General features: G+C 38.6%; 2 protein-coding genes across 2 annotated transcripts in view; one reads left to right on the top strand and one right to left on the bottom strand.

Annotated features, from left to right (window-relative positions):
- The window catches only part of OPN3 (opsin 3), a 66,634-nt gene extending 51,310 nt beyond the window's left edge, over nt 1-15,324 (top strand). The window contains 3 exon segments of the mRNA XM_032607894.1: nt 13,858-13,973; nt 13,975-14,107; nt 15,064-15,324. Coding sequence (XP_032463785.1) covers nt 13,858-13,973; nt 13,975-14,107; nt 15,064-15,324 — 510 coding nt within the window.
- A 613-nt stretch (nt 15,325-15,937) lies between these two features.
- The window catches only part of KMO (kynurenine 3-monooxygenase), a 70,940-nt gene continuing 60,764 nt past the window's right edge, over nt 15,938-26,113 (bottom strand). The window contains 6 exon segments of the mRNA XM_032638707.1: nt 15,938-17,336; nt 17,339-17,476; nt 18,977-19,036; nt 19,127-19,228; nt 20,419-20,501; nt 22,908-22,965. Of these exon segments, the coding sequence (XP_032494598.1) occupies nt 17,274-17,336; nt 17,339-17,476; nt 18,977-19,036; nt 19,127-19,228; nt 20,419-20,501; nt 22,908-22,965 (504 nt within the window). The 3' untranslated portion in view covers nt 15,938-17,273.

Below are 26,113 nucleotides of genomic sequence, written 5' to 3'. Positions count from 1 at the left end.
CATTTTACTCTCTTGCCCTACTATCCTCCCCCCCCCCTTATTCTTATCAAACTGTCATGCTTCTTGTTTGTTTGGCAAAATAAATCAATTACCAAGAAATTCCTTAACTCTCTGCCTCCCTTTATACAAACTTCTAGGTACCTACTCATTCTTTTTTTTTTTTAATATCTTTATTGGAGTATAATTGCTTTACAATGTTGTGTTAGTTTCCACAGTACAACAAACAAGGTGAATCAGCTATACATATACATATATCCCCATATCCCCTCCCTCTTGCACCTCCCTCCCCCCATCGTTATTCCACCCCTCTAGGTGGTCACAAAGCACTGAGCTGATCTCCTTGTGCTATGCAACAGCTTCCCACTAGCCATCCATTGTACATTTGGTAGTGTATATATGTCAATGCTACTCTCTCACTTCATCCCAGCTTCCTCTTCCCTGCCGTGTCCTCAAGTCCATTCTCTATATCTGCATCTTTATTCCTGTCCTGCCACTAGGTTCATCAGTATGAATTTTTTAGATTCCATGTATGTGAATTAGCATACAGTGTTTGTTTTTCTCTTTCTGACTTACTTCACTCTGTATGACAGACTCTAGGTCCATCCACCTCATTACAAATAACTCAATTTTGTTCCTTTTTATGACTGAGTAATATTCCATTGTCTGTGCCACATCTTCTTTATCCAATCATCTGTCAATGGACATTTAGGTTGCTTCCATGTCCTGGCTATTGTAAATAGTGCTACAATGAACATTGTGGTACATGACTCTTTGAATTATGGTTTTCTCAGGGTATATGCCCAGTAGTGGGATTGCTGAGTCATATGGTAGTTCTATTTTTAGTTTTTTAAGGAAAACTATACTGTCCTCCATAGTGGCTGCACCAACTTACATTCTCACCAACAGTACAGGAGGGTTCCCTTTTCTCCACACCCTCTCCAGCATTTATTGTTTGTAGATTTTTTGATGATGACTATTCTGACCAGTGTGAGGTGTTACCTCATTGTGGTTTTGATTTGCATTTCTCTAATGATCAGTGATGTTGAGCATCTTTTCATGTGTTTGTTAGCAATCTGTATGTCTTCTTTGGAGAAATGTCTATTTAGGTTTTCCACCCATTTTTGGATTTGGTTGTTTGTTCTTTTGATATTGAGCTGAATGAGGTGCTTGTGGATTTTGGAGATTAATCCCTTGTCAGTTGCTTCATTTGCAAATATTTTCTCCCACTCTGAGGGTTGTCTTTTCATCGTTTATAGTTTTCTTTGCTGTGCAAAAGCTTTAAAGTTTCATTAGGTCTCATTTGTTTATTTTATTTCCATTACTCTAGGAGGTAGGTCAAAAAAGATCTTGTTATGATTCATGTCATAGAGTATTGTGCCTATGTTTTCCTCTAAGAGTTTTATAGTGTCTGGTCTTACATTTAGATCTTTAATCCACTTTGAGTTTATTTTTGTATGGTATTAAGAAGTGTTCTAATTTCATTCTTTTACATGTAGCTGTCCAGTTTTCCCAGCCCCCACGTGTTGAACAGCCTGTCTTTTCTCCATTGTATATTCTTGCCTCCTTTGTCAAAGATAAGGTGACCATACATGCGTAGATTTATCTCTGGGCTTTCTATCCTGTTCCATTGATCTATATATTTCTGTTTTTGTGCCAGTACCATATTGTCTTGATTGCTGTAGCTTTGTCATATAGTCTGAAGTCAGGGACTCTGATTCCTCCAGCTCCATTTTTTTTTTTCCCCTCAATATTTCTTTGGCTATTTGGGGTCTTTTGTGTCTCCATGCAAAATTTAAGATTTTTGTTCTAGTTCTGTAAAAAATGCCATTGGTAATTTGATAGAGATTGCATTGAATCTGTAGATTGCTTTGCATAGTTTAGTTATTTGCACAATATTGATTCTTCCAATCCAAGAATATGGTATATTTCTCCATCTGTTTGTGTCATCTTTGGTTTCTTTCATCTGTTTCTTATAGTTTTCTGAGTACAGGTCTTTTACCTCCTTAGGTAGGTTTATTCCTAGGTATTTTATTCTTTTTGTTGCAGTGGTAAATGGGAGTGTTTAATTTATCTTTCTGGTCTTTCATTATTAGTGTATAGGAATGAAAGAGATGTGTGTGCATTAATTTTGTATGCTGCAACTTTACCAAATTCATTGATTAGCTCTAGCAGTTTTCTGGTGGCATCTTTAGGATTCTTTATGTATAGTATCATGTCATCTGTAAACAGTGACAGTTTTACTTCTTTTCCAATTTGTATTCCTTTTATTTCTTTTTCTTCTCTGATTGCTGTGGCTAAAACTTTGAAAACTCTGTTGAATAACAGTGGTGAGAGTGGGCACCCTTGTCTTGTTCCTGACCTTAGAGGAAATCCTTTCAGTTTTTCACCATTGAGAATGATGTTGGCTGTGGGTTTGTCATATATGGCTTTTATTATATTGAGGTAGGTTCCCTCTATGCCCACTTTCTGGAAAGTTTTTATCATAAATGGGTGGTGAATTTTGTCAAAACCTTTTTCTGCATCTATTGAGATTATCATAAGTTTTTTATCCTTCAGTTTGTTAATATAGTGTATCACATTGATTGCTTTGCATATATTGAAGAATGCTTGCATTCCTGGGATAAACCCCATTTGATCATGGTGCATGATCCCTTTAATGTGCTGTTGGATTTTGTTTGCTAGCATTTTATTCAGGATTTTTGCAACTATGTTCATCAGTGTTATTAGCCTGTAATTTTCTTTCTTTGTGACATCTTTGTCTGGTTTTGGTATCAGAGTGAAGGTGGCCTCATAAAATGAATTTGGGAGTGTTCCTCTCTCTGCTATATTTTGGAAGAGTTTGAGAAGGATAGGTGTTAGCTGTTCTCTAAAAGCTTGATAGAATTCACCTGTGAAGCCATCTGGTCCTGGGCTTTTGTTTGATGGAGAATTTTAAATTACAATTTCAATTTCAGTACTTGTGATTGGTATATACATATTTTCTATTTCTTCCTGGTTCAGTCTTGGGAGGTTGTACATTTCTAAGAATTTATCCATTTCTTCCAGGTTGTCCATTTTATTGGCATATAGTTACTTGTAGTAGTCTCTCATGATCCTTTGTATTTCTGTGGTGTCAGTCGTTACTTTTCCTTTTTCACTTCTAATTCTGTTTATTTGAGTCTTCTCCCTTTTTTTCCCATTGAGTCTGGCTAATGGTTTATCAATTTTGTTTATCTTCTCAAAGAACCAGATTTACTATTGTTTCCTTCATTTCTTTTTCATTTAATTTTGATCTGATCTTTATGATTTCTTTCCTTTTGCTAATTTTGTTGTTTTGTTTTGTTTTGTTTTGTTCTTTCTCTAATTCCTTTAGGTGTAAGGTAAGGTTTTTTTATTTGAGATTTTTCTTGTTTCTTGAGGTAGCATTGTATTGCTATAAACTTCCCTCTTAGAACTGCTTTTGCTGCATCCTATAGGGTTTGGGTCGTCATGTTTTCATTGTCATTTGTTTCTAGGTATCTTTTGATTTCCTCAGTCATCTCTTGGTTGTTTAGTAGCATATTGTTTAACCTCTGTGTGCTTGTATTTTTTACAGGTTTTTTTTTTTCCTGTAATAGACATCTAGTCTCACAGTACTGTGGTTGGAAAAGATGCTTGATATGATTTCAATTTTCTTAAATTTACTGAGGCTTCATTTTTGACCCAAGATATGATGTCTCCTGGAGAATGTTCCATGTGCACTTGAGTAGAGACTGTATTCTGTTAGTTTTGGATGGAATGTCCTATAAATATCAATTAAGTCCATCTGGTCTATTGTGTCATTTAAAGCTTGTGTTTCCTTATTTATTTTGTGTTTGGATGATATGTCCATTGGTGTAGGTGGGATGTTAAAGCTGCCTAGTATTATTGTGTTACTGTTGATTTTCCCTTTTATGGCTGTTAGCATTTGCCTTATGTATTGAGGTGCTCCTATATTGGATGCATAGATATTTACAATTGTTATATCTACTTCATGGCTTGATCCCTTGATCATTATATAGTGTCTTTCCTTGTCTCTTGTAATAATCTTTATTTTAAAGTCTATTTTGTCTGATACAAGTCTTGATACTTCAGCTTTCTTTTTTTTTTTTTTTTTGCTGTATGTGGACCTCTCACTATTGTGGCCTCTCCCACTGTGGAGCACATGCTCCAGACATGCAGGCCCAGCAGCCATGGCTCATGGGCCCAGCCACTCCATGGCATGTGGGATCTTCCCAGACCAGGGCACGAACCCATGTACCCTGCAACGGCAGGTGGACTCTCAACCACTGCACCACCAGGGAAGCCCTTCAGCTTTCTTTTGATTTGCATTTGCATGGAATGTATTTTTCCATCCCTCACTTTCAGACTGTATGTGTCCCTAGGTCTGAAGTGGGTTTCTTGTAGACAGCCTATATACAAGTCCTGTTTTTGTATCCATTCAGCCAGTCTGTGTCTTTTGGTTGGGGCATTTAATCCATTTACATTTAAGGTAATTATTGATATGTATGTTCCGATTACCATTTTCTTAATTGTTTGGGGTTTGTTTTTGTAAGTCTTTTCCTTCTCTTGTGTTTCCTGCCTAGAGAAGTTCCTTTAGCATTTGTTGTACAGCTGGTTTGGTGGTGCTGAATTCTCTGAACTTTTGCTTTTCCTTAAAGCTTTTGATTTCTCTGTAGAATCTGAGATTCATTTTATTTTGAATTTTATTTTATTTACTTATTATACATCAGGTTCTTATTTGTTATCTATTTTATACATATTATTGTATATATGTCAATCCCTATCTCCCAGTTCATCCTACTCCCCCCACCCCCACCACTTTCCCTGCTTGGTGTCCATACATTTGTTTTCTATCTGTGTCTATTTCTGCCTTGCACACTGGTTCATCTGTAACATTTTCTAGGTTCCACATATATGCATTAATATACAATATTTGTTTTTCTCTTTCTGACTTACATCACCCTGTATTACAATCTCTAGATCCATCCATGTCTCTACAAATGACTCAATTTCATTCCTTTCTATGTCTGAGTAATCTGAATGAGATTCTTGCTGGGTAAAGTAATCTTGGTTGTAGGTTTTTCCCTTTCACCACTTTAAATATATCTTGCCACTCCCTTCTGACCTGTTGAATTTCTTCTGAAAGATCAGCTGTTAACCTTATGGGGATACCTTTCTATGTTATTTGTTGCTTTTCCCTTGCTGCTTTTAATATTTTTTCTTTGTGTTTAATTTTTGTTAGTTTGATTAATATGTGTTTCAGCATGTTTCTCCTTGGATTTATCTTGTATGGGACTCTCTGCTTCCTGGACTTGATTAACTACTTCCTTTCCCACGTTGGGGAAGTTTTCAACTCTAATCTCTTGGAATATTTTCTCAGACCCTTTCTTTTTTTCTTCTTCTGGGACACCTATAATGTTGGCACACTTAATGTTGTCCTAGAGGTCTCTGAGACTGTCCTCCATTCTTTTCATTCTTTTTCCTTTATTCTGCTCTGTGGCAGTTATTTCTACCATTTTATCTTCCATCTCACTTATCTGTTGTTCTGCCTCAGTTATTCTGCCATTGATTCATTCTAGAGTATTTTAAATTATAGTTATTTTGTTGTTCATTACTGTTTGTTTGCTCTTTAGTTCTTCTAGTTCCTTTTTAAATGTTTCTTGTATTTTCTCTATTCTATTTCTGAGATTTTGGATCATCTTTACTATCATCACTCTGAATTCTTTTTCAGGTAGTTTGCCTATTTCCTCTTCATTCATTTGGTCTTGTGGGTTTTTATTGTGCTCCTTTACCTGTAAGATATTTCTCTGTCTCCTCATTTTGTTTAATTTACAGTATTTAAGGTCTCCTTTCCCTAGACTGCAGGGTTGTAAGTAGTTCCTCTTGCTTCAGTTCTCTGCCCTCGGTAGTGGGGTTGGTCCATTGTCTTGTGCAGGCTTCCTGATGGGAGGGATTGGTGCCTATGTTCTGATGGGTGGAGTTGAGTCTTTTTCCTCTGATGAGCAGGGCCATGTCAGGTGATGTGTTTTTGGTGTGTCTATGAGCTTAGTATGACTTTAGGTAGTCTGTGTGATGATGGGTGGCCTTGTGTTCCTGTCTTGTTTGTTGTTTGGTGTGAGATGTCCATTGCTGGAAGCTGCTGGCAGTTGGTTGGAGCTGAGTCTTGGATTCAGATAGAGGTCTCTGTGAGAGCTCTTGGTAATTAATCTTCCCTGGGACCAGGAATTCTCTAGCAGTCCAGCATCCTGGACTTGGTGCTCCCACCCTAGAGCCTGAGGCCTGACATCTGGTCAAGGGACCAAGACCCCACAAGTCACTCGTCCTGACAATAAAGGTAATTTAAAAGACTAACAAAACCCCAGACAAATGGTGAAAAGTAAAATAAAACAAACAGAAACAAGGAAACACGAACACATGCAAAAGAAACAAAAACAGAACCAAACAAATCAAAAAGCAAGAGAACAAGCAGACAAACAAAAGAACCCAAGCACAAAATGGAGCAATTAAGAAGAAAGCTGACAAAAACACAAAACCAAAACACAAAAGCAAAGCAGAGTGCCAACTGAAGAATGAAGCAAAGAAAGAAAACAAACCAACAAAAATGATTAAAAAATAAAAAGAAATTAAAAGGGGAAAGAAGACAGAACAACAGAAAGGCAACGTAGAAATAGAAATATAAAAAAATAAAATGCAAAATTAAAGAAAAAAAAGACAAACAAACCCCCCGAGAAATGTAAAAACAAAATCAAATAAACAAAATCAGAGACAAGGAAACGCACACACCTAAAAGAAGCAAACACAGAGCCAAATAAAACAGAAAGCAAGAAAACAACCAGACAAATAGAAGAGCTCAAAAATGAAATCAAACAATTAGGATTAAAGCTAACAGAAACACATAACCTAAAAACAAAACCAAAGCAGTGTGCCAACTGAAGAATGAAGCAAGGAAAGAGAACAAACCAATAAGAATGATTTTTTAAAAAATAATAAAATGAAATAAAAAGGGAAAAATCACAGGACAACAGAAAAGCAAAGAAGAAATGGAAATATTTAAAATATATATATACACATATATACTGAAGAAAAAAGAAAAAATAAGGGAAAAGAACACAGAACCACAGAAAAGCAAAGTAAAAATAGAAATGTATAAAGAAAAATTTAAAAATATGTTATGAAACATGGAGATCTCAAGAGACTAAATTAAAAAAAGAAAAAAAACCTAAAACTCCACCACCAAATAAACAAAGAAAATCCAAAAAAAAAAAAAAAAACTAGAACCAACAACTTAACAACTCGAAACATAATAAAATTAATAGCAATAATTATGTTTCCCTGGGGTCTCCGCTGTGTCCTTGCACATGCCATGAGCCACACCCACCCCCACCTCCCGAAGAGGCTCTCCTGTGCCTCTGGGCTGGTCTCTGGACCTGCTGTGGGCCCTGTGGGGACTACTCAGACTCTGATCTGGCCCAATTCTTGCATGTGCTTACCCCAAAAGTCCACAGCTACAAGAGCTAGACCGTTTTCACTTGTCGGAACACTCACTGTCTACTCAGCTATTCCATAGATGCAGGGTCTACCTAGCTGATCATGGGTATTTAATCTGCAGCTTGCACAGCTGATGGAAAGATTTTTGATCTTCTTCCTTAGTCACCCCGTCCAGCTTTGGTTTTATCCCCACCTCTGTGTGTGGTCCACCCACAGGAGTCTGGTCCTGAGGCTGCCTTGGAGCCCTTGGGTCTGTCCCTGTGAGGACCAGGCACAGAGGTGGTATGACTGCTTAGATCACAGGAGCCCCAGTGGTGTCAAATGCCCCCACTCATTTTTATATCCCTCTCTTCAGTTGCAAGGGAATGGGAGAGGTCTCTCAGGACCAAACTGATCCTAGATTCTTGTTTTCTTCCCCATCCCATTCTCTGCCTCAGGGACCTCTCTCAAGTAATAATTTTCTCTTTTACTCATATATTCAATCTCTCCCTCAGTACTGGCTGTTTATCTGTAGCATACAACCATGCTAATTTAATTCAAAAGCAAAATATACTCTCAACTCCCTCTAGTTATCACTTTATTTCTCTCCACATCACTGCTAACTCAAAGAAACATTGGTGGCTTTTGGTGCTACATCGTCACTCAATAAGCATTCATTTGACCAATATTTATTGAGCATCTAAAATGTACCAATTATTTACTGTTATGGGCTGAATATTTGTTGTCTCCCCAACACTCAATGTGATGGTATAGGAGATGGGGCCTTTGGTAGGTAATTAGGGATATATGAGAATGGAATCACGAAGGTGGGGCCCTCATGATGGGATTAGCACCCTTATAAGAAGAGAAAGAGAGAGCAGAGCTCTCACTCTCTCTCTCCACTGATAGGAGAACATGGAGAGAATTTGGCTATCTACAAGCCAAGAAAAAAGGCCTCACAATGAAACCTACCTTACTGGCACCTTGATCTTAGACGTCCCAGTCTCCAAGTCTGTGAGAAATAAGTTTCTATTGTTTAAGCCACTCAGTATTTTGTTATGGAAGTCCAAACAAAGGCAATTACTAATCTCTAAGGATACACAGTGAATAAGATATAGCCACTGCCTCAGAGAGTCTGTAGTTTAGTAAATTCACATATTTATTCCTTAACCCATTGCAAATTGGTGATTCCTTCTACCACACTCTCACAGAAACAGTCTCATTAAGGTCATTGATGATCTCCCAAATGTTAGAGCCAATGGACAAACTTCAGTCTCTTTTTTTTCTGGCATCTGTGGCATTGAGACTTGTGGCATTGTTGACAGCTCCTTCTTAATTGTGAGTTTCTGCTCTCAGTGTTTCTAGGACCCCATTCTCTTTTATCTTTGTTGCTGACTCTCTGGGCCCCATCGTCTCATGTCTCCTTCACAGGCTTCTTTTCTTTGGGCCTCCCCAGCATTCTATGCTTAGCTCTCATCTCATCCTGTCACTGACCAGGGTTCTTGGCCTTCCTTAATCAATAGAAATTGATAAGAGGTCAGACAAGAAATTCAAGCAAGGCTTTATTGGGGTCCCTGCTACAGCAGGGAGGAGCAAAAACAAGTAACAAGTTCCCTTGCTCGCTCCTTGAGGCGGGGTCAGCTGGTTCTTTATATGGGGTGAGGGTAGGAGTGGGCCCAGAGACGGGCCAAAGGGGTGGCTTAGGTGGTTTGCCCACCCCTTTGGTGGTGTTGTGTGCAGGGGGCACGCTTTTGCTCTTGACACCCTGCTTTTGCTCCAGGCTTTTCAGAAGTAGCAGTTGGGTTTTTGGTCTTTTTGTATCTCATTGTCCATAATTTGCCCCAACTGCACATGCATGCAGTTAATTTTAGTCCCTTACAGTTTCTTTGTATTTTGTTGCTTGAGGAGACATGTGTCCAGGTGCAAGCACTGCAGCAAAGGGTCCCGGGTCCCGGGTCCCAGCCTGTCTCAATACTACACAATAGACATGGGCAATCTCATATATTGGCAGTATTTTCCTTCTAACAATAGCATGGTGACTTTGAAATCTCTACTTCTGATCCAGGTTGTTCTTATGACCTCTATCAGATCCTCATAGTCAATTGCCTATTGAATACCTTCGTGTGGATAGTCCACAGACTTGTCAAATTCAACATGCGTGAAGATGAATTGGTCATCTTTCCCCCCAAGTCTCTACTCCTCCATTCCCTTTCTTAGTGAATGGTCATCACTCTTATCTACCTAAACCAGAAACTAAGGGGTAATCTTTGACTATTCTTCATCCATGTCTCCCTCACACCCAAACAATTATCAATTTTTATCTATCGAACCTCAAATATATTTCCATATATCTATTTTGTCCTCTCAATTTTTTTGCCTGCCAGACTCAATTCAAAAGGATCTTAGTTTTCCTTTCTTTATTCTTGCCTTCCTCTAATCCATTCTCTTCATACTGCCACCAGATTAATTGTCCTCAAATGAAAATTTTCTTATGTCACTACTCAGCCTAAAATCCTTTAAGGGTTCTATTGCCTTCATGATTAAAAGTAAGGTCCCTGAGCTGACCATGAGGTCCTGTGTGGCCATCTCTCATCTGCCTGTCCAGTCTCATTTTTTTACATTCCCTCCCTCTTGCCACCTCAAGCTTCAGTCAACTACAGTATTTCTTGTCCCCAGAAATTGACATGTTCTTTTACCTCTTTGCCTTAACCCTGGAACATTCTGTCTCTCCTCCTTGTCTAAACTCCTCCTCACCTCAGAAGGCTGAGATCAGGATCTGTTTGCTCTTATCTACCTCTGAATTTGTTACCCCTACTGCGTATTCCCATAGCCCTCTCCGGTCACCTCCCTCATGGTATGTTATCACCTATGGAAATGGTGCTTGTCACCCTCACCAAATAGTGAATTCCTCAAGAGAAGAGACCCACTCTTATTTATTTTTTCACCTATAGCTGGAACAGTACCTACATGCAATAGGGACCAGTGACTATTTTTGGAAAAAATTTACAGAGGGCTTAGGAAAGGGGAGTGGTGAAAGTACAAAGAGATTTGACTACTGACTGTGCTATAAACTCAACACAAAGCTTGGTGCAAGGAATTGCTTCTATTTCCTTATCCAGAGAGGTTATTTGTAATAGCAATAGAGACATAGCTACTCCCTTGAGAAGGACTCACAGTAAAGTCTTTGAAAAACCTACGGGTGTCTGAATCACCAAGCACTAGGCGTTGGTAATTCTGGGGAATTTGTCTTAAGTTGTTCCTCCTTTAGGACAAATTTGTGTATGTATCAATACTTTTGCTTTATTCATAACAATTCTGAAAAATATCCTCAAATGATTGGATAAAAGGGGACAAGACATAAAGTAGAGCTCTTTATTTGGAAAATGTTGAATGAGCAGAGTAAAGGAATAGAGAGTGATGAAACAAAGAAGCCAAAGACAGATAAATGAAAAATAATCATGGAAACGTCACATATGCAAACCCAAATAATCTGAAACTTTAGTCAGATCTTTTCCTTATACCAGAGGAACTGGGAAAGCATAAACCAATATTTTCTTCAATTAATTTCTCCAGTATGCATGTAATTCCAGAATGATAAATGAATTCTCTGCTTTGATAAGTGGTGAGAAATTATGGGGACTGACATTGCCCAGAAAGTGGTACAGATAAAATTGTTGGGCCCTAGATAGTGGGGACTTGAGGCACAGATCATTGACATGTGGTGTATTACTAGTTAATTGAAACCCCAAGGAGTCATAAATCATGATTCCTAATATCCTATATTATCATAAAAGTACATATGAATAAGTATGGTTGTTTCAAATATAATTCAAATATAAATACATAATCTCAAAAACAATCCCACAAAGTCATACGTGTGGAACTGGGACTCAACTTCTGTTTAATAAGTTACACATTTTAACCTCCTTTAATTGTTACTCTTAGAGAAGGTCATTGAATTGCTCAACATCACACAGGGAGCAAAAGTGGTGAATCTGGAATATGAACCCAGATCTTTTAATTCCACATCTAAAGTTTTTACTAGAACTCCACAACCTTCTTAAAATCTCTAGGGAAAAATCCTCCCCCCACCAAAATCCTGTTTTGAAAATAGAATAATATCCTATCACTTTAAATAAAATAGTTTCTTTTAAAATAGAATAGCACACACAGATAATAATAGCACCAGAAATTTAACACTCACTACCATACACACATTTCCTCTACTCTAGAAAAATAATCAACCATTTTAATTATCTATGTTTTCTTCTATTCTCTGTCAATATGAATACATAATTTAATAAGAATATAGTTTCTTAAATAAAGTTTAGATGACATCAGTGATTTAGATAATTCAAATATATTTTTAAATACTATAAGCACATGTTTTAACAGATTTCTTCAGAAAATTTTTCCTTAACTTTTATGATGATGCTAGAAATAAAAGGAACACTTATAGTTTGTTGAAATGCAATAAATTTCCCAGGTTAAAATTATATATTAAGTATCAGTGGTATGCCAGATACCTTTTCTTATATCAATATATAAAGCATTTGTATTTTTGTAGCAAAATTAGCTTCTTAAGATGTCAGAAATATCCATTTGATTTACAAATATACTTTTTTTTTTTTTTTTGCAGTACACGGGCCTCTCACTGTTGCGGCCTCTCTCGTTGCGGAGCACAGGCTCTGGACGCGCAGGTTCAGCGGCCATGGCTAATGGGTCCAGCCGATCCGCAGCACGTGGGAACGAATATACTTTTGATGTACAGGAATATTCTCTCCCTCTTCTTAATAACACGTTTATCACAATAATAGGAGGAACTTCTGTTACCAAGTCCAAGATTGTTCTGCCAGCCACATGACAGGCCAATAAATTGGGAGACAAGGCTTTGGGGCAAGGAATTAATGGCTTTATTTGGAAAGCCAGGAGTCTGAGAAGATGGCAGACTAATGTCCTAGAGAACCATCTTGTTTCTGGGGTCTGGATGCTAGTTTATTTTATAGAACGAAGAGTGGGGAGGTGAGGAGGTAAAGTTAAAAGGCCATAAGTTGTTGCAATTATTTCCTGATTTCAGCCAGACTCTGGGAAAGGATGTGTTAATTTCTTCTTTCCTGCAGCCATTTGACAGGTGGGCTGCATCAGGATGTTGTGAGCAGAACAAAGGTATTTTGGTTTAACATTCAGGCATGGGGGCAGGGTTCTGGATATGGACCATTATGTATATTTTCAGCTATTGGCAGCATCCCTTTAGTGATTAACTTGTAGCAAAAGCAGTAGAATACAAAGGTTAAAGTAAAAGAAACAGATCTAATATGAAGTCAGATTTCTTATTCCCTGTTATACTTCTAAAGAGTTTTTTATCTGAGAAAGTCAAAGAACCTTCAGACTATAGGCCATTATGCCTAAATACTGTTAGTGGGGACAAACTAGGAGTAAAACTAGGAGTAAAAAGTTCTCTAAAATGCTGATTTTAGAGAAAATGGGCTATCTGGGCTTTACTGCGCTCTATCCTCTGCAGCTGAGCCACTGATGAAACAAACCCAAGCAAATTGCTCATCAAAACTCTACTTTATAGTCATTAGCTGTAAAGTGGAAGTCACAGTAGTTTCCAGGAAGAATTTATTTAGGAATTAAGTTTTCATCAAGACTAGCTGTAGGCTTTAACATGTAGAACTACTGACATCACATTTGCTGCCTGGTTTGAGAATTTGAGGATTATGCTCTGGATAAAAGAGATTCTAGGATTATGGAGAATTTTTTTCCAATTTATCGTGACTCTTTATATATTTATTTATTTGGCTGTGTTGGGTCTTAGTTGTGGCACATGGAATCTTCATTGCAGCATGGAGAATATTTCATTGTGGTATGCAGCCTCTCTCTAGTTGTGGTGCTTGGGCTCTACAGCACACAGACTCAGCAGTTGCAGTGTGAGGGCTTAGTTGCCCAGTGGCATGAGGGATCTTAGTTCCCCAATCAGGGATCGAACTCATGTCCCCTGCATTGGAAGGTGGATTCTTAACCACTGGACCACCAGGGAAGTCACTATCATGGCTCTTTCAGGCTGTCTTTTAGCGACTTGAAGATCTAGGCAAAAGAGTTCATTTTCTTCTTCTTTAAGCCAATTAGAAAACATTAAAAACCATTGAAGGATCTAAGAGGCTATTTAGTTCAATATATTATGTTAAGGTGAGGAGACTGAGGCCCAGAGAGTTTAAGGGCTGGGCCCAGCTGCAGGTCCTGGATCAGATGCCAGCCTCCCAAGGTCCTATTCAGTTCTCTTTCCATTAAGGTGGGGCCAAGAATGGTGCCTGAATATTTATTATGAAAACAACAAACAAAAATGATTTTTTCATTTTCACCCCTTTATTTTCCTTCTCCTTTCTGCAGCTCCGTTTTGTTGAAGATCTTCAGACAATTCAAACGTTCAAGATTTTAAGATATGAAAAGAAACTGGCCAAAATGTGCTTTTTCATGATATTTGCCTTTCTGATCTTTTGGATGCCTTGTGATTTGTTTCTTGGTGTTTAATGGTTATGGACACCTGTTCACTCCTACAATAATATCTACTGTTTGATATCTCTTTGCTAAATCAAGCACTGTGTATAATCCAGTTATCTATATCTTCATGATCAGAAAGGTAAGCTTTGTAATTAACTGATCATTTTCACCATGTTGGTGGGGTTGTTGGAAAATATAATACTTTTATAGAGATTATTCATAGCAGCTTCAATGATAAAAACCTAAATCAAGCATTTTATAGGAAAGTAGAGGGTTTAAGAAGAAATGTAGAATATTCCCAGAGAAAATAATAACAATTCTAAGACCTACCAATGGAGATTTGCACTTGTTAGGTAAAATTGTATTAAAATCAGTATTTAATACATCAGAAAACATTTTATGTTTAATAATTACAATCAAAGTTAATAATTTATTTAAAATTCTTACTGCACTATGCAGATTGTATCAATTATCTTTACAAAACTCCATGAAATAGGCACTAATAGTATCTTATTTATGGATTATGAGATAGGTTCAGAGAAGTAAAAGAAGTTGTTTGCTTCAGGACGTGTTGGTGCCCGGATTTGAACCTGGTTTGCTGTTGTATATTTTCACCAACTGATTTGTAATCTTGATCCAAAAAAAAAAAAATCTTAACCTAATTAAAGGAACATTAGTGAGTACACCAAGCTGTAAACTCTACCAGGAAGGGCCTTGCCTGTCTCTGCTGCCCACAATATCCCCAGATTGTAGCACAAATTGCCTCACCTCATAGGGGCTCATTGAATATTTATGGAATGAATTAATGTTCAAAATCCCTTAAGGAAACACATCTAGCTGCCTGCATGGAAGATTCATGCAACTTGAATCTATGGCTATTATAAGGTATTGAAAGAGACCTATGTGGTAAAGTTAATAAGAATTATAATAAATAAAAGACGTTAAACTCCAGGCTTAAGTAGATCTGAGCATTACCACCTAACTCCACATCAGCTAACAAATAAAAAAGAACAACCCAAATTAAATTTACCTAATTTTCTTGAATGTCAATCCAAACTTTTACTTAATATTCAACTTTATTTCCTCCCTGCCCAGTTTCGAAGAGCCCTTTTGCAGCTCCTATGTTTCCGACTGCAGAGATGCCAGTGACCAGCTAAAGACCTACCAGCAGTTGGGAGTGAAATGCAAATCCAACTCATTGTGATGCCACAGAAAGATAGGGACAGACCAAAGAAAAAAGTGACTTTTATCTCTTCTTCCATCATTTTTGTCATCACTAATGATGAATCACTATCAGTTGATGGTGACAGAACCAGTGGGTCATAGGTCGATGTAATCCAAGTTTGTCCTTTATAGGAAAGAATAATGGTAATGAAAGATGGGGCTTTAAATCAGATACCACTTTTAGACTACCATTAAAAGAACTGTTTTGGAATCCCCATTCTATGTAATATCAACAGAACTTTTGTGGTCCAACAGGAAATCTGAATTGCTCTCTGGCCTCAAGGAGTAACTGAGCAAGACAAATTCTTTTAATTCAGCGGGTGCTCTGTATAATGAAAAACCACTTGCACAAGGTGGGCATCGGGCACCATCAACTTCTAACATATTAGAAGTTTTCACTTCAAATATATATTTTTAAAAGACTGTATTTTCCAAAGCACATAACATATTTCTCAAAAATACTTAGATCTTAAAATAACTTTGTCTCATATACTTGTGTGAAATAGCTAGAAAATCTTTAATTTTTTGTAGTGTTGGGTCCTATTCAGTGTCATGTCAAATGGTTGCTCAATCAAATTTATCAAAGTGACAATTCTTAGGATGAAAAAGAATTCCTTAACTTTATGTGAAACAAAAGACTATTGCTCTATGTATAATATGATAAAGAGGAGCTTCAGACCAATGTGCTACTGCGCAAGCTCTAGAAGATACCATTAAAAAGAAACAGAGGAAAGAAAATAGAATGTCAAGGTGGTCAAGGTTTATTGGTAATCATACATTAGCAGATGATGTACATGGTGAAGCTGATGTTAATAGGTGTCTCCATCTATTTCATTTCAAATATGAACATGGCAGGCTTAGCCCCTCCTTCTAGTAATTTCCCACAATTTTGCCAAGAATTCTATTGATAGATTTAGAAAAGGAGTTCCAGCAAAAACCAAACAAACCTACATTTGAAGAGGGATGAAAATAAGTGTAAAACTGTATTCACAAAATGTGAATATTAAATAAAAATATATAATCTTTATTGATCTTCAATCAATACACTGGATAAATAGTGGTCAGTGTTAGTGAAGAGACCATTTTTCCATGAGTCATTATTTAGTTTAAACATGGATTATTAGGACTCAAGAGTTTCCTTGACAATATAGGCAAGAAAGTGAATCATTTTATTTCTTAATTTTTATTTCTTACATGACTGTTCTACTAGTGTTGCATCTTCATAATTAATCACATTTGAAAGACTTCTAAATGATTCAGTTGGCCTATTGAAGAAGGAAGAAGCAAGAAAAAAGTTTCACTAAATGATCATTTAAACATCAAGTTTGTTGCTAGTTTTGCAGCATATAGTTCAAGAATGTTAGTAAATTGCTTCTGAAACGGAGTAAAATATGGCTTCATATTTCTGTGAAAATTGTCTCCCCTTGTTTCCTTTCCACTCTTTTATGTATATAGATATTTAGTTTATAAATAAATCTCTTCCTATCCTTCACTTAGTGTGGCTTTAATAGCCTTTTAAAAAAATCCTTAGAAGGTAATATTGCCTTTTGAAGACTGAGAAATAAAATCAATTCATTTTGAACTCTCTCGAAAGTCCCCCAATCCCTCATTTACACTTCTAGTTTTAGCAAGAAAATCTGAGCACTGTGCTTAGGTAAGTTCCATCCAGGTAATGAAAAGTGCAGTTAATATATTAGGCAAATTGCGACTTTTAGTCCCAGGTGTTAAGTCAACCCTATCATGACTTCTATTATGTCCTTTAAAGAAAAGGGTGATCAGTGACTTCATTGAGGTCTCTAGGGCCTTACTTTTTGAGAAGTGAAAGAGATCTTAGTCACTGCACTTTTATATTTAGAATGATCTGACCTAAGCATAGTGCTGTGGGGAAGCTGAGTTTTACTTAAAGTGGTGGGTTATTTTTTCAATAATTTCAGTGAGCTCACAGAGAAATTCTACATTGAATTTAACTATAAGCTGATAAATATCTTCTATTCGTGAATTAAATATGATGATGGAAACATGATTTTAATCCTGTTTTGGTTACAGAGAAATCTAATATTTGCTACTTCAGGATCTTTTTATCACTTGCTAATGACATTGGGAATTTGTTCTAGTGACTCCAGGGAGTTTACAGGGAGACATGCCCTGTATTCTGGAAGTAAGTGACCCAGTCCCATGGTCTTCTCAAGTAGTCCAGAGGTCTCAGTGACTTGGAACGCATAAGTAGGTAAGTACCACTGACAGCTATCAGTGTTCCAAAGAAAAAGAGTCCTTTGTTTATCACCTGTAAAAAAGAGCAAGAACTTTCACTTTATTTGTGCAGTGATTAAAATCTTTCAAGTAGACTTCATTTTTAAATGACGTTTTATACAATTTCCTCTTTGTTCTTTAAACTGAAACAGTGATGTAATTGCATGACCACTAGGTGAAGTCCTGAAATATCTGGCAAGGTCAAGAATTTGGAGCTTCCTGCCTCCCTCTCTCCCTCCTCTCTCTCTTCCCAGAAACTCCTGAATCTATGTGTCTGTACAAAGAATTCTTAACAGTTAGCCTTTGTCCAGCCATAAAAAAAATTCACAGTTGAAAAAAAAAAGAACTGTTAACTCTGTCTTGAAAGAAGCCACAAATGATTCAGTCATTGCTCAGACCCTGCACAAAGTGTCCCTGAGAAGAGTGATGGGTTCATTGGCCTCTGTGACTTGGAAGACACACATTCAAAGACTTAAACATGCACCCTCACCACCTACAGTCTATCAACCGCACGAGCTGAGGCTCAGTCTAGTCTGGGTTGTGTGCACTCTCGTATCATCCTGGTCTCTTTCACTGCACTTATTGTCCTGCATTCTAACTGCCCGTCACTGTCTCTTTCCCCTTTGGACTTTTAGTTCCTTGAGGGCAGGGACCTTATTTTATTCACCTCTGTATGAATAAATCTTTATTCATTCCAATCTAGCCTCTAAATCTTTCTAAAATCCACACCTGAGACTATGAGCTGCCTTTGTCTTCCTGTTTCCCTCAAAATAATATTCAAGATTTTTCAGGTCCTACTTACTGTTGCAGCTCCACCTCTAGCCATTTTCACACATATGTGCTTCTTCCAGGTCCACTGAAATACTTGCCATTCCCATTCTGAATGTGTGAGAGGTTTCTTCAACCTCCGCGCCCCCCTCCCTATGCCCATGTCCATTCCCCACCAGGGCAGTGTCTCTTCGCTGCAGATGTCCATTTCCCCCACTAGTCTCTGAGCTATGCAAAGGGTAGGGGCTGCTTTATGTTCATCACTATGCCCAGCTCAATGTTTACATACTATTTGTTTAGTGAGTGAAGTTGTAAAGTTTCCACAGTGGAAGATCAGGAATCTGAATCTCCATTTAATGGCATCTGTGAGTCAACTGCCCAAAATTAATGTGGAATAGCATTACACTGGAATTAGACTGTGTTTTATAAGTCATTTGCTTCTGTCCAGTTTTGTAAATTAAACCCATAGGAGTATTGCATGAAGCAAAAGTCAATTGCTAAATAAAAGGTCGCATTGATAAAATAAAGTAGAAAGTTTAGAAATATTAGCATCAATTTCTTTTTTGAATTTCTTCTCAGGGATTGCCTCTTTTTGTAATTTTGTTCATTAGGCATTCTGCCACCTGTGTATCCAGGACATTTTTTAATTTGAAAGGCAAACACCTAGTGTCTGTCACATTATTTCCATATTTGCCTGAGGTAAACATAACCATAACACTGTGAACCTCAACACATCAGATTAAAAATAAGTATAATCTGTTCCAACCTTTTTTTGCCAATGCCAGCGCAGCACTGCCTCATGGTATCTTATTCTGGAAAAGGTGACCTGTAAGAAAGTTTAAAAAGTATTCTTGTGTATTCTTTAACGGCTAAACAGAAGATTAAAATGAGGAAAAGTCTTAAATCCAGACCTTACCATGGTGTAAAGAGGGATAAAAGTAGATGGCATAATAGCATGAAGAAATCTCTCTATGTTCTTTTGGAAGAGGAACCACCTTGAGTTGACGTGTGCTCGCATCTGCAATAATGTAAGGAGTCTCAAAGAATACCTTGAACAAAGTACCTTTAATTGTTTTCTGCAACTTTATCCCTCTTTATTCCCATTCACCACAAAGCCAGACTGAAGGTAGTCAAATAAATTCTTATTTCCAATCCTTTTCAGTCAATGTCAGAGAACAATAACTTGAAAAGGTAGAGCAATTATGCAAAACCTGTTAGAGAACTCTATTTTGCATGGGGGCCAACTCTATTTCAGTAAGAGTCTGTTTGTATGGATCTGTGAGTAGTCTGTGAGCCCAAAGACTTGACTAATTTCTGTTACTTCCTGGTCAGTTTGGAACATTATTTATGGCAAGAAGAGATCTGTTTAAAACTAGGCCTGTCTTGATATACTCCATATTCAGGATAAACATTACGTCGTAGTTGTCTTGTTTTCAAAGACAAGGCAAAATACATCAGTGAGACTTCCAGTATCTTATAGAACTTCCTTCACCACATATGAAACAATTCTGCTTGAGTTGAATTCTATTTTATTTCTTTCTGTCTTCAGGAGAGATGGAAAACAACTATACTCTTTTTAAAATTTTTATCTTGTAAGTTTTTTCATTTGATTATTTAAAAACTATAACCACAACCATTTACTGTGAGCTTTTCATGTGACTGGCTTAAAATGGAATTGTGTTTTTCTTCTGAGTAGTAATCTACTGACTATGAATTTCTTTGGTATTACATATTTCTTTCAGTGCAAAAAACCCCAAAGGATATTCAGTGCTAATTTAAGTTTGCAGCTTATAATGTTAAGAATGGAAAGGTTATTTAATGTCTCTTAAATTTTCCAAATATGTTAACTCATATCAAAAATAATTTTTCATTAAAATAGCATATTAGTACCTCTACTAAATGTCTAAGCCTTGAGTCTATGAATTATCAGATATTGAAACCAGATATTTTGTCTTTTTTGTTACCTCCTAAATGTCCCTGAAATGTAGATGGAGGTGATGTGTGTGGGTCATTATCACTGTCTTTATAGTCAAAGTTCAGCTATGTGTAAGGAATGCTCTGTGTGTGTGTGTGTGTGCATGTTTTCTCTTGGCACCTATTCTTATGCAGCATGCATGAGGCGGGGATCAAAGAAACATTAAAGCAAAGAATGTTTATTAGAATGTCAGTGCATGATCTCATTGAATAGAACCAAACATTCTCACTTGCCTCTATGTAATTGTACATGGATAGGTCTGAAATTGCATGGTCATCTGGAATTCTTAATCTTGAGAATTCAGGAAGGCACATACCTAGAAACCAAGTTAAATAATATATCTTTTCCAAAACAGTCTGTAAACAATGTGCTTGACTCTACACAGTTCAAATGAAATGGTGTATTCTCTATCAGTGGTCTCTACTAACCTTTTAAAACTCTGGACAACAAGACTGTATGACCAACAATCTATGAATACTGAGCAATAACACAGGGACATTTCCCATTACCTATGATTTAATAAAACTTATGATAAAGTTTTTATAATATATACTAGATTAGTGAATCATTATTTTTATTTCACACATGGAAAGCAGTTCATATAAATGACTGTAAATGACCCCAAATCCTTAGAATTTGCTACTCTCCTTTTTGTTCTTCTTTGCTACACCATATACATTTGTTTCATTTTACCTAAGCCACCTTATTAGCTTAAACATACTCTGTTATTCTGTTATCTCCCAGAGGCAGGACTCATGTTATATTCATGTTTGAAAACTTAACCTGGTATATGGTAAACACTGAATAAATATTTGATAAATTAATAACTAACTAATATAACTTCACAGGGCCAAACAACTCTAGTTCTGAGGAAGCCATTTCTAAAGTCAGAGAACATGGGTGCAAGTCCCAGCTTTACCAATTCTAGCTACTTGACTTTGGGCAAGTTACTTAACCATCTCTAAGCTTAAATTTCCTCAGTTGTAAAATAGGGACAAGAATAGTACCTATGCCCCATGTTTTTCATGAGATAATGTGATAAAAATCAGCAAGATACCTAACACATATTACATGTCCAGTGATGTTAGCTATTATTGTGATAATTTTTGTTCTATCTTCATTCTCTTGTAACTAAAACCAGTATTGACAGTATGTTCTGTTATATGAGCCCTCCATCTGTCTCCACCATTGTCATTACATGCTAACCAATCACACAAGGGCTAAAAAGGGAGGAAACAAAATACTTCTGGATCCTGAGCATCTGAGTGAGATAACTGGGAAAGAAAGGAAGAAAACCAGAAGAAATTTACCCTGGAATCTATAATCTCTTCAGATTCAGACAGCACAGTGTTCACTGACTCCCTATAACACTATAAAAAAAATCGTCACTGTGAACTTACTTTGTTCCAGGCTTTTTTTTTCTTGATGTATAGTTGATGTACAATATTATATGAGTTATGGGTGTACAACATAGTGATTCACAATTTTTAAAGGTTATACTCCATTTATAGTTATTATAAAATATTGGCTATATTCCCTGTGTTGTACAATATATCCTTGTAGCTTATTTATTTTATACCTCATAGTTTGTAACTCTTAATCCCCTTCCTCTATCTTGCCCCTCCCCCTACCCTTTTACCCACTGGCAACCACTAGTTTGTAATCTGTGGGTTAGGCTTTTTTTTTTTTTTTTTTTTGCAGTACGCGGGCCTCTCACCGTTGTGGCCTCTCCCGCTGCGGAGCACAGGCTCCAGATGCAAAGGCTCAGTGGCCATGGCTCACAGGCCCAGCCGCTCAGCGGCACGTGGGATCTTCCCAGACTGGGGCACGAACCCGTGTCCCCTGCATTGGCAGGCGGACTCTCAACCACTGCGCCACCAGGGAAGCCCAGGCTTTTTTTAAAAAAAGCTTTCCACAAATTATTTGATTTAACCTTCACAACTCTCAGAAGTGGTATTATCCCCATTTTATTGATGGAAAAAATATCTGAGACTTTAAAAAGATAAAGTGACTTGTTCAAGGTCAAAGGGCTAATAAGTCAGCAAGTCAAGACTGGAATCTGGGTGTAGATTCAAAGCTGGTTCTTTAAGTCTATCCCTTACCTGAAACAGGTTTAAATTCAGAGGTGACCTTTGAGGACATGTAATGCTGAGAAGCAATAAAAGTTATCCAGTTCTCAGGCTATTATTTGCAATTTCTTTTACAGGTGAAAGTTATGTACGCTTAATTTAACTTACTTTCAGAATTATACATAAAGTTTAAAACTTCAATACTTGTAAAATTAATATATTTCTGGAATTAATTTTAATCAAAAGGCAAATGGAAGTATCAGATGCAAGCTTTGATAAGGCAAAAAGCAAGAAAATTCTGGAGCTTCTAAAAGTGTTTCTGAGGTCATGCTGTAGGGATTATAGGCATGGAGGTTAACTAGGCTGAGAGGGAGGGAAAGGAGTATATCTCTGCCAAACTTTGGTGCTCGGAACTTTTATCTTTGTATTGATCGATGCATAGACCTCCATGTAAAACTTAAAATAAACTATTTTTTCCTCTCTGGGTGTTCCTTGTCTGATATGGGCAACAACAGTGGCATAGACTGTTAATAGAAAAATTTATAATCCTGAACAGGAAATATGCATCATGGTTTGTAATCTTCCAGGATCAGAAATAGGTATACAATTAATCAGCAAGGCTAGTCTGTGTCCAGTTGAGAAATTTTACTTACTAAGGTCGTTATTGAATTTATCCATTAATTCATCAAATACCAAGCAGTCTTCAAATCCCTAAAACAAGAAAAAATAAACTGTAAATAATAAATACTTCTTAGCAATTTTGAATAGACTTTTCATTGGTGAGTATAATTCACAGGATGTTTACTCTCAACCAGCACATAACAGCTTAGCATTGAATTCTGATTAAAAAGAGAATTGACTGCATGTTTGATGGTTTTATCTTTGCCCGATTTACTCATATATATATATATATATATATAATTTAGAATATGATCAAAATTTTAAATTACTTGTAATTTTGACAAATCCATTGCTTCTTCAAGAAGCAAAAATAGGGCAGCTTCTTTGGTGACCAGCTACGTCGTTTGGCAGCAGCCTCAAGTGCTCACAACTGCACAGAGCAAGGAGCATGCTGAACAGGGATGTTCCAGTTTAAAAAGACAGAGCTTCAAACAAAGACACGTAAATATCTGGAGCTGCCAAGCTTTATCTTTTAAAGTCAAGAAAGAAATTTCCGGGGGGGACCTTGAAGATGGCGGAAGAGTAAGACGCGGAGATCGCCTTCCTCCCCACGGATACACCAGAAATACATCCACACGTGGAACAACTCCTACAGAACTCCTACTGAAGGCTGGCAGAAGACCTCAGACCTCCCAAAAGGCAAGAAACTCCCCACGTAACTGGGTAGGGCAAAAGAAAAAACAGAGACAAAAGAATAAGGACGGCACCTGCACCAGTGGGAGGGAGCTGTGAAGGAGGAAAAGTTTCCACACACTAGGAAGCCCCTCCGTGGGCGGAGACTGCGGGAGGCAGAGGGGGTTGTTTCGGGACCGCGGAGTAGTGCACAGCGACGGGTGCGGAGGGCAAAGCGGGAAGATTCCTGCACAGACGATCGGTGCCGACCAGCACTCACCAACCCGAGAGGCTTGCTGCTCACCCACCGGGGCGGGCGGGGCTGCGAGCTGAGGCTCGGGTTTTGGTTTTGGACGGAGCTCAGGGAGAGGACTGGGGTTGGCGGCTTGAACATAGCCTGAAGGGGTTAGTGCACCACGACTAGCCGGGAGGGAGTTCGGGGAAAAGCCTGCACCGGCCGAAGAGGCAAGAGACTTTTTCTTCCCTCTTTGTCTCCTGGTGCGCGAGGAGAGGGGTTTAAGAGCGCTGCTTAAAGGAACTCCAGAGACGGGCGCGAGCCGCGGCTGAGGGCGCGAGCCCCCGAGACGGGCGCGAGCCGCGGCTGAAAGCGCGAACCCCAGAGACGGGCGCGAGCCGCGGCTGAGGGCGCGAGCCCCCGAGACGGGCGCAAGCCGCGGCTGAAAGCGCAAACCCCAGAGACGGGCGCGAGCCGCGGCTAAAACCGCGGACCCCAGAGACGGGCGGGAGACGCTAAGGCTGCTGCTGCCGCCACCAAGGGGCCTGTGTGTGAGCACAGGTCACTCTCCACACCCCTCTTCCGCGGAGCCTGTGCAGCCCGCCACTGCCAGGTTCCCGGGATCCAGGGACAACTTCCCCGGGAGTACGCACGGCGGGTCTCAGGCTGGTGCAACGTCACGCCGGCCTCTGCCGCAACGTCACGCTGCCTCTGCAGCTGCAGGCCCGCCCCGCACGTAGTGCCCCTCCTACCCCCATCCCCCAACCCCCGGCCTGAGTGAGCCGGAGGCCCCGAATCAGCGGCTCCTTTAACCCCGTCCTGGCTGAGCGAAAAAACAGACGCCCTCCAGCGACCTACACGCAGAGGCAGGGCCAAATCCAAAGCTGAGCTCCTGTGAGCTGTGAAAACAAAGAAGAGAAAGGGAAATCTCTCCCAGCAGCCACAGAAGCAGCGGATTAAAGCTCCACAATCAACTTGATATACCCTGCATCTGTGGAATACCTGAATAGACAAGGAATGATCCCAAATTGAAGAGGTGGAATTTAGGAGCGAAATCTATGATTTTTTTCCCTTTTCCTCTTTTTGTGAAGGTGTACGTGTATGCTCCTGTGTGACATCTAGTCTGTATACTCTAGCTTCCACCATTTGTCCTAGGGCTCTATCCGTCCATGACTTTTTTTTAAAAATTCTTTTTCTTAATAATTAAGTTTAATTGTAATAACTTTATTATACTTTACCTTCGTTCTTTCTTTCTTTCCTTCCTTCCCTCCCTCCTTTAGACAACGAATCACCCCAAATTGAGGAGGTGGTCTCAGGGAGCAGGATTTATGATTTTTCCCCCTTTACCTCTTTTTGTGAAGGTGTATGTGTATGCTTCTGTGTAAGATTTTCTCTGTATAGCTTTGCTTCCAACATTTGTCCTAAGGTTCTATCCGTCCCTTTTTTTTTTTTCTAAATATTTTTTAATTCAATAACTATATTATACTTTATTTTATTTTTACTGTATCATCTTTCTTTCTGTCTTTTTTTCCTTCTTTCCCTCCTTCCTTCCTTCCTCCCTCCCTCCCTCCCTCCCTTTCTTTCCTTCTTTGCTTCTTTCTTCCTTCCTTCCTTTCCTCCTTTCCTTCTTTCTTTCCTCATACTTCTACTAATTCTCTCTACTTTTTCTCCCTTTTATTCTGAGCCGTGTGGATGAAAGGCTCTTGGTGCTCCAGCCAGGAGTCAGGGCTCTGCCTCTGAGGTAGGAGAGCCAACTTCAGGTCACTGGTCAACAAGAGACCTCCCAGCTCCACATAATATTAAACAGCGGAAATCTCCCAGAGACCTCCATCTTAACACCAGCACCCAGCTTCACTCAACGACCAGCAAGCCACAGTGCTGGACAACCTATGCCAAACAACTAGCAAAACAGGAACACAACCCCACCCATTAGCAGAGAGGCTGCCTAAAATCATAATAAGGCCACAGACACCCCAAAACACACCACCAGACGTGAACCTGCCCACTAGAGAGACAAGATCCAGCCTCATCCAGCACAACACAGGCACTAGTCCCCTCCACCAGGAAGCCTACACAACCCACTGAAACAACCTTAGCCACTGGAGACAGACATCAAAAACAACGGGAACTACGAACCTGCAGCCTGCAAAAAGGAGACCCCAAACACAGTAAGATAAGCAAAATGAGAAGAGAGAAAAACACACAGCAGATGAAGGAGCAAGATAAAAACCCACCAGACCTAACAAATGAAGAGGAAATAGGCAATCTACCTGAAAAAGAATTCAGAATAATGATAGTAAGGATGATCCGAAATCTTGGAAGTAGAATGGA

This window comes from Phocoena sinus, chromosome 1 (assembly GCF_008692025.1).
Source record: "Phocoena sinus isolate mPhoSin1 chromosome 1, mPhoSin1.pri, whole genome shotgun sequence".
In the NCBI taxonomy this organism is placed as follows: Eukaryota; Metazoa; Chordata; class Mammalia; order Artiodactyla; family Phocoenidae; genus Phocoena; species Phocoena sinus.
Note: the sequence above shows the minus strand (reverse complement) of the source record. Positions and strands in the feature narration are given on the sequence as shown.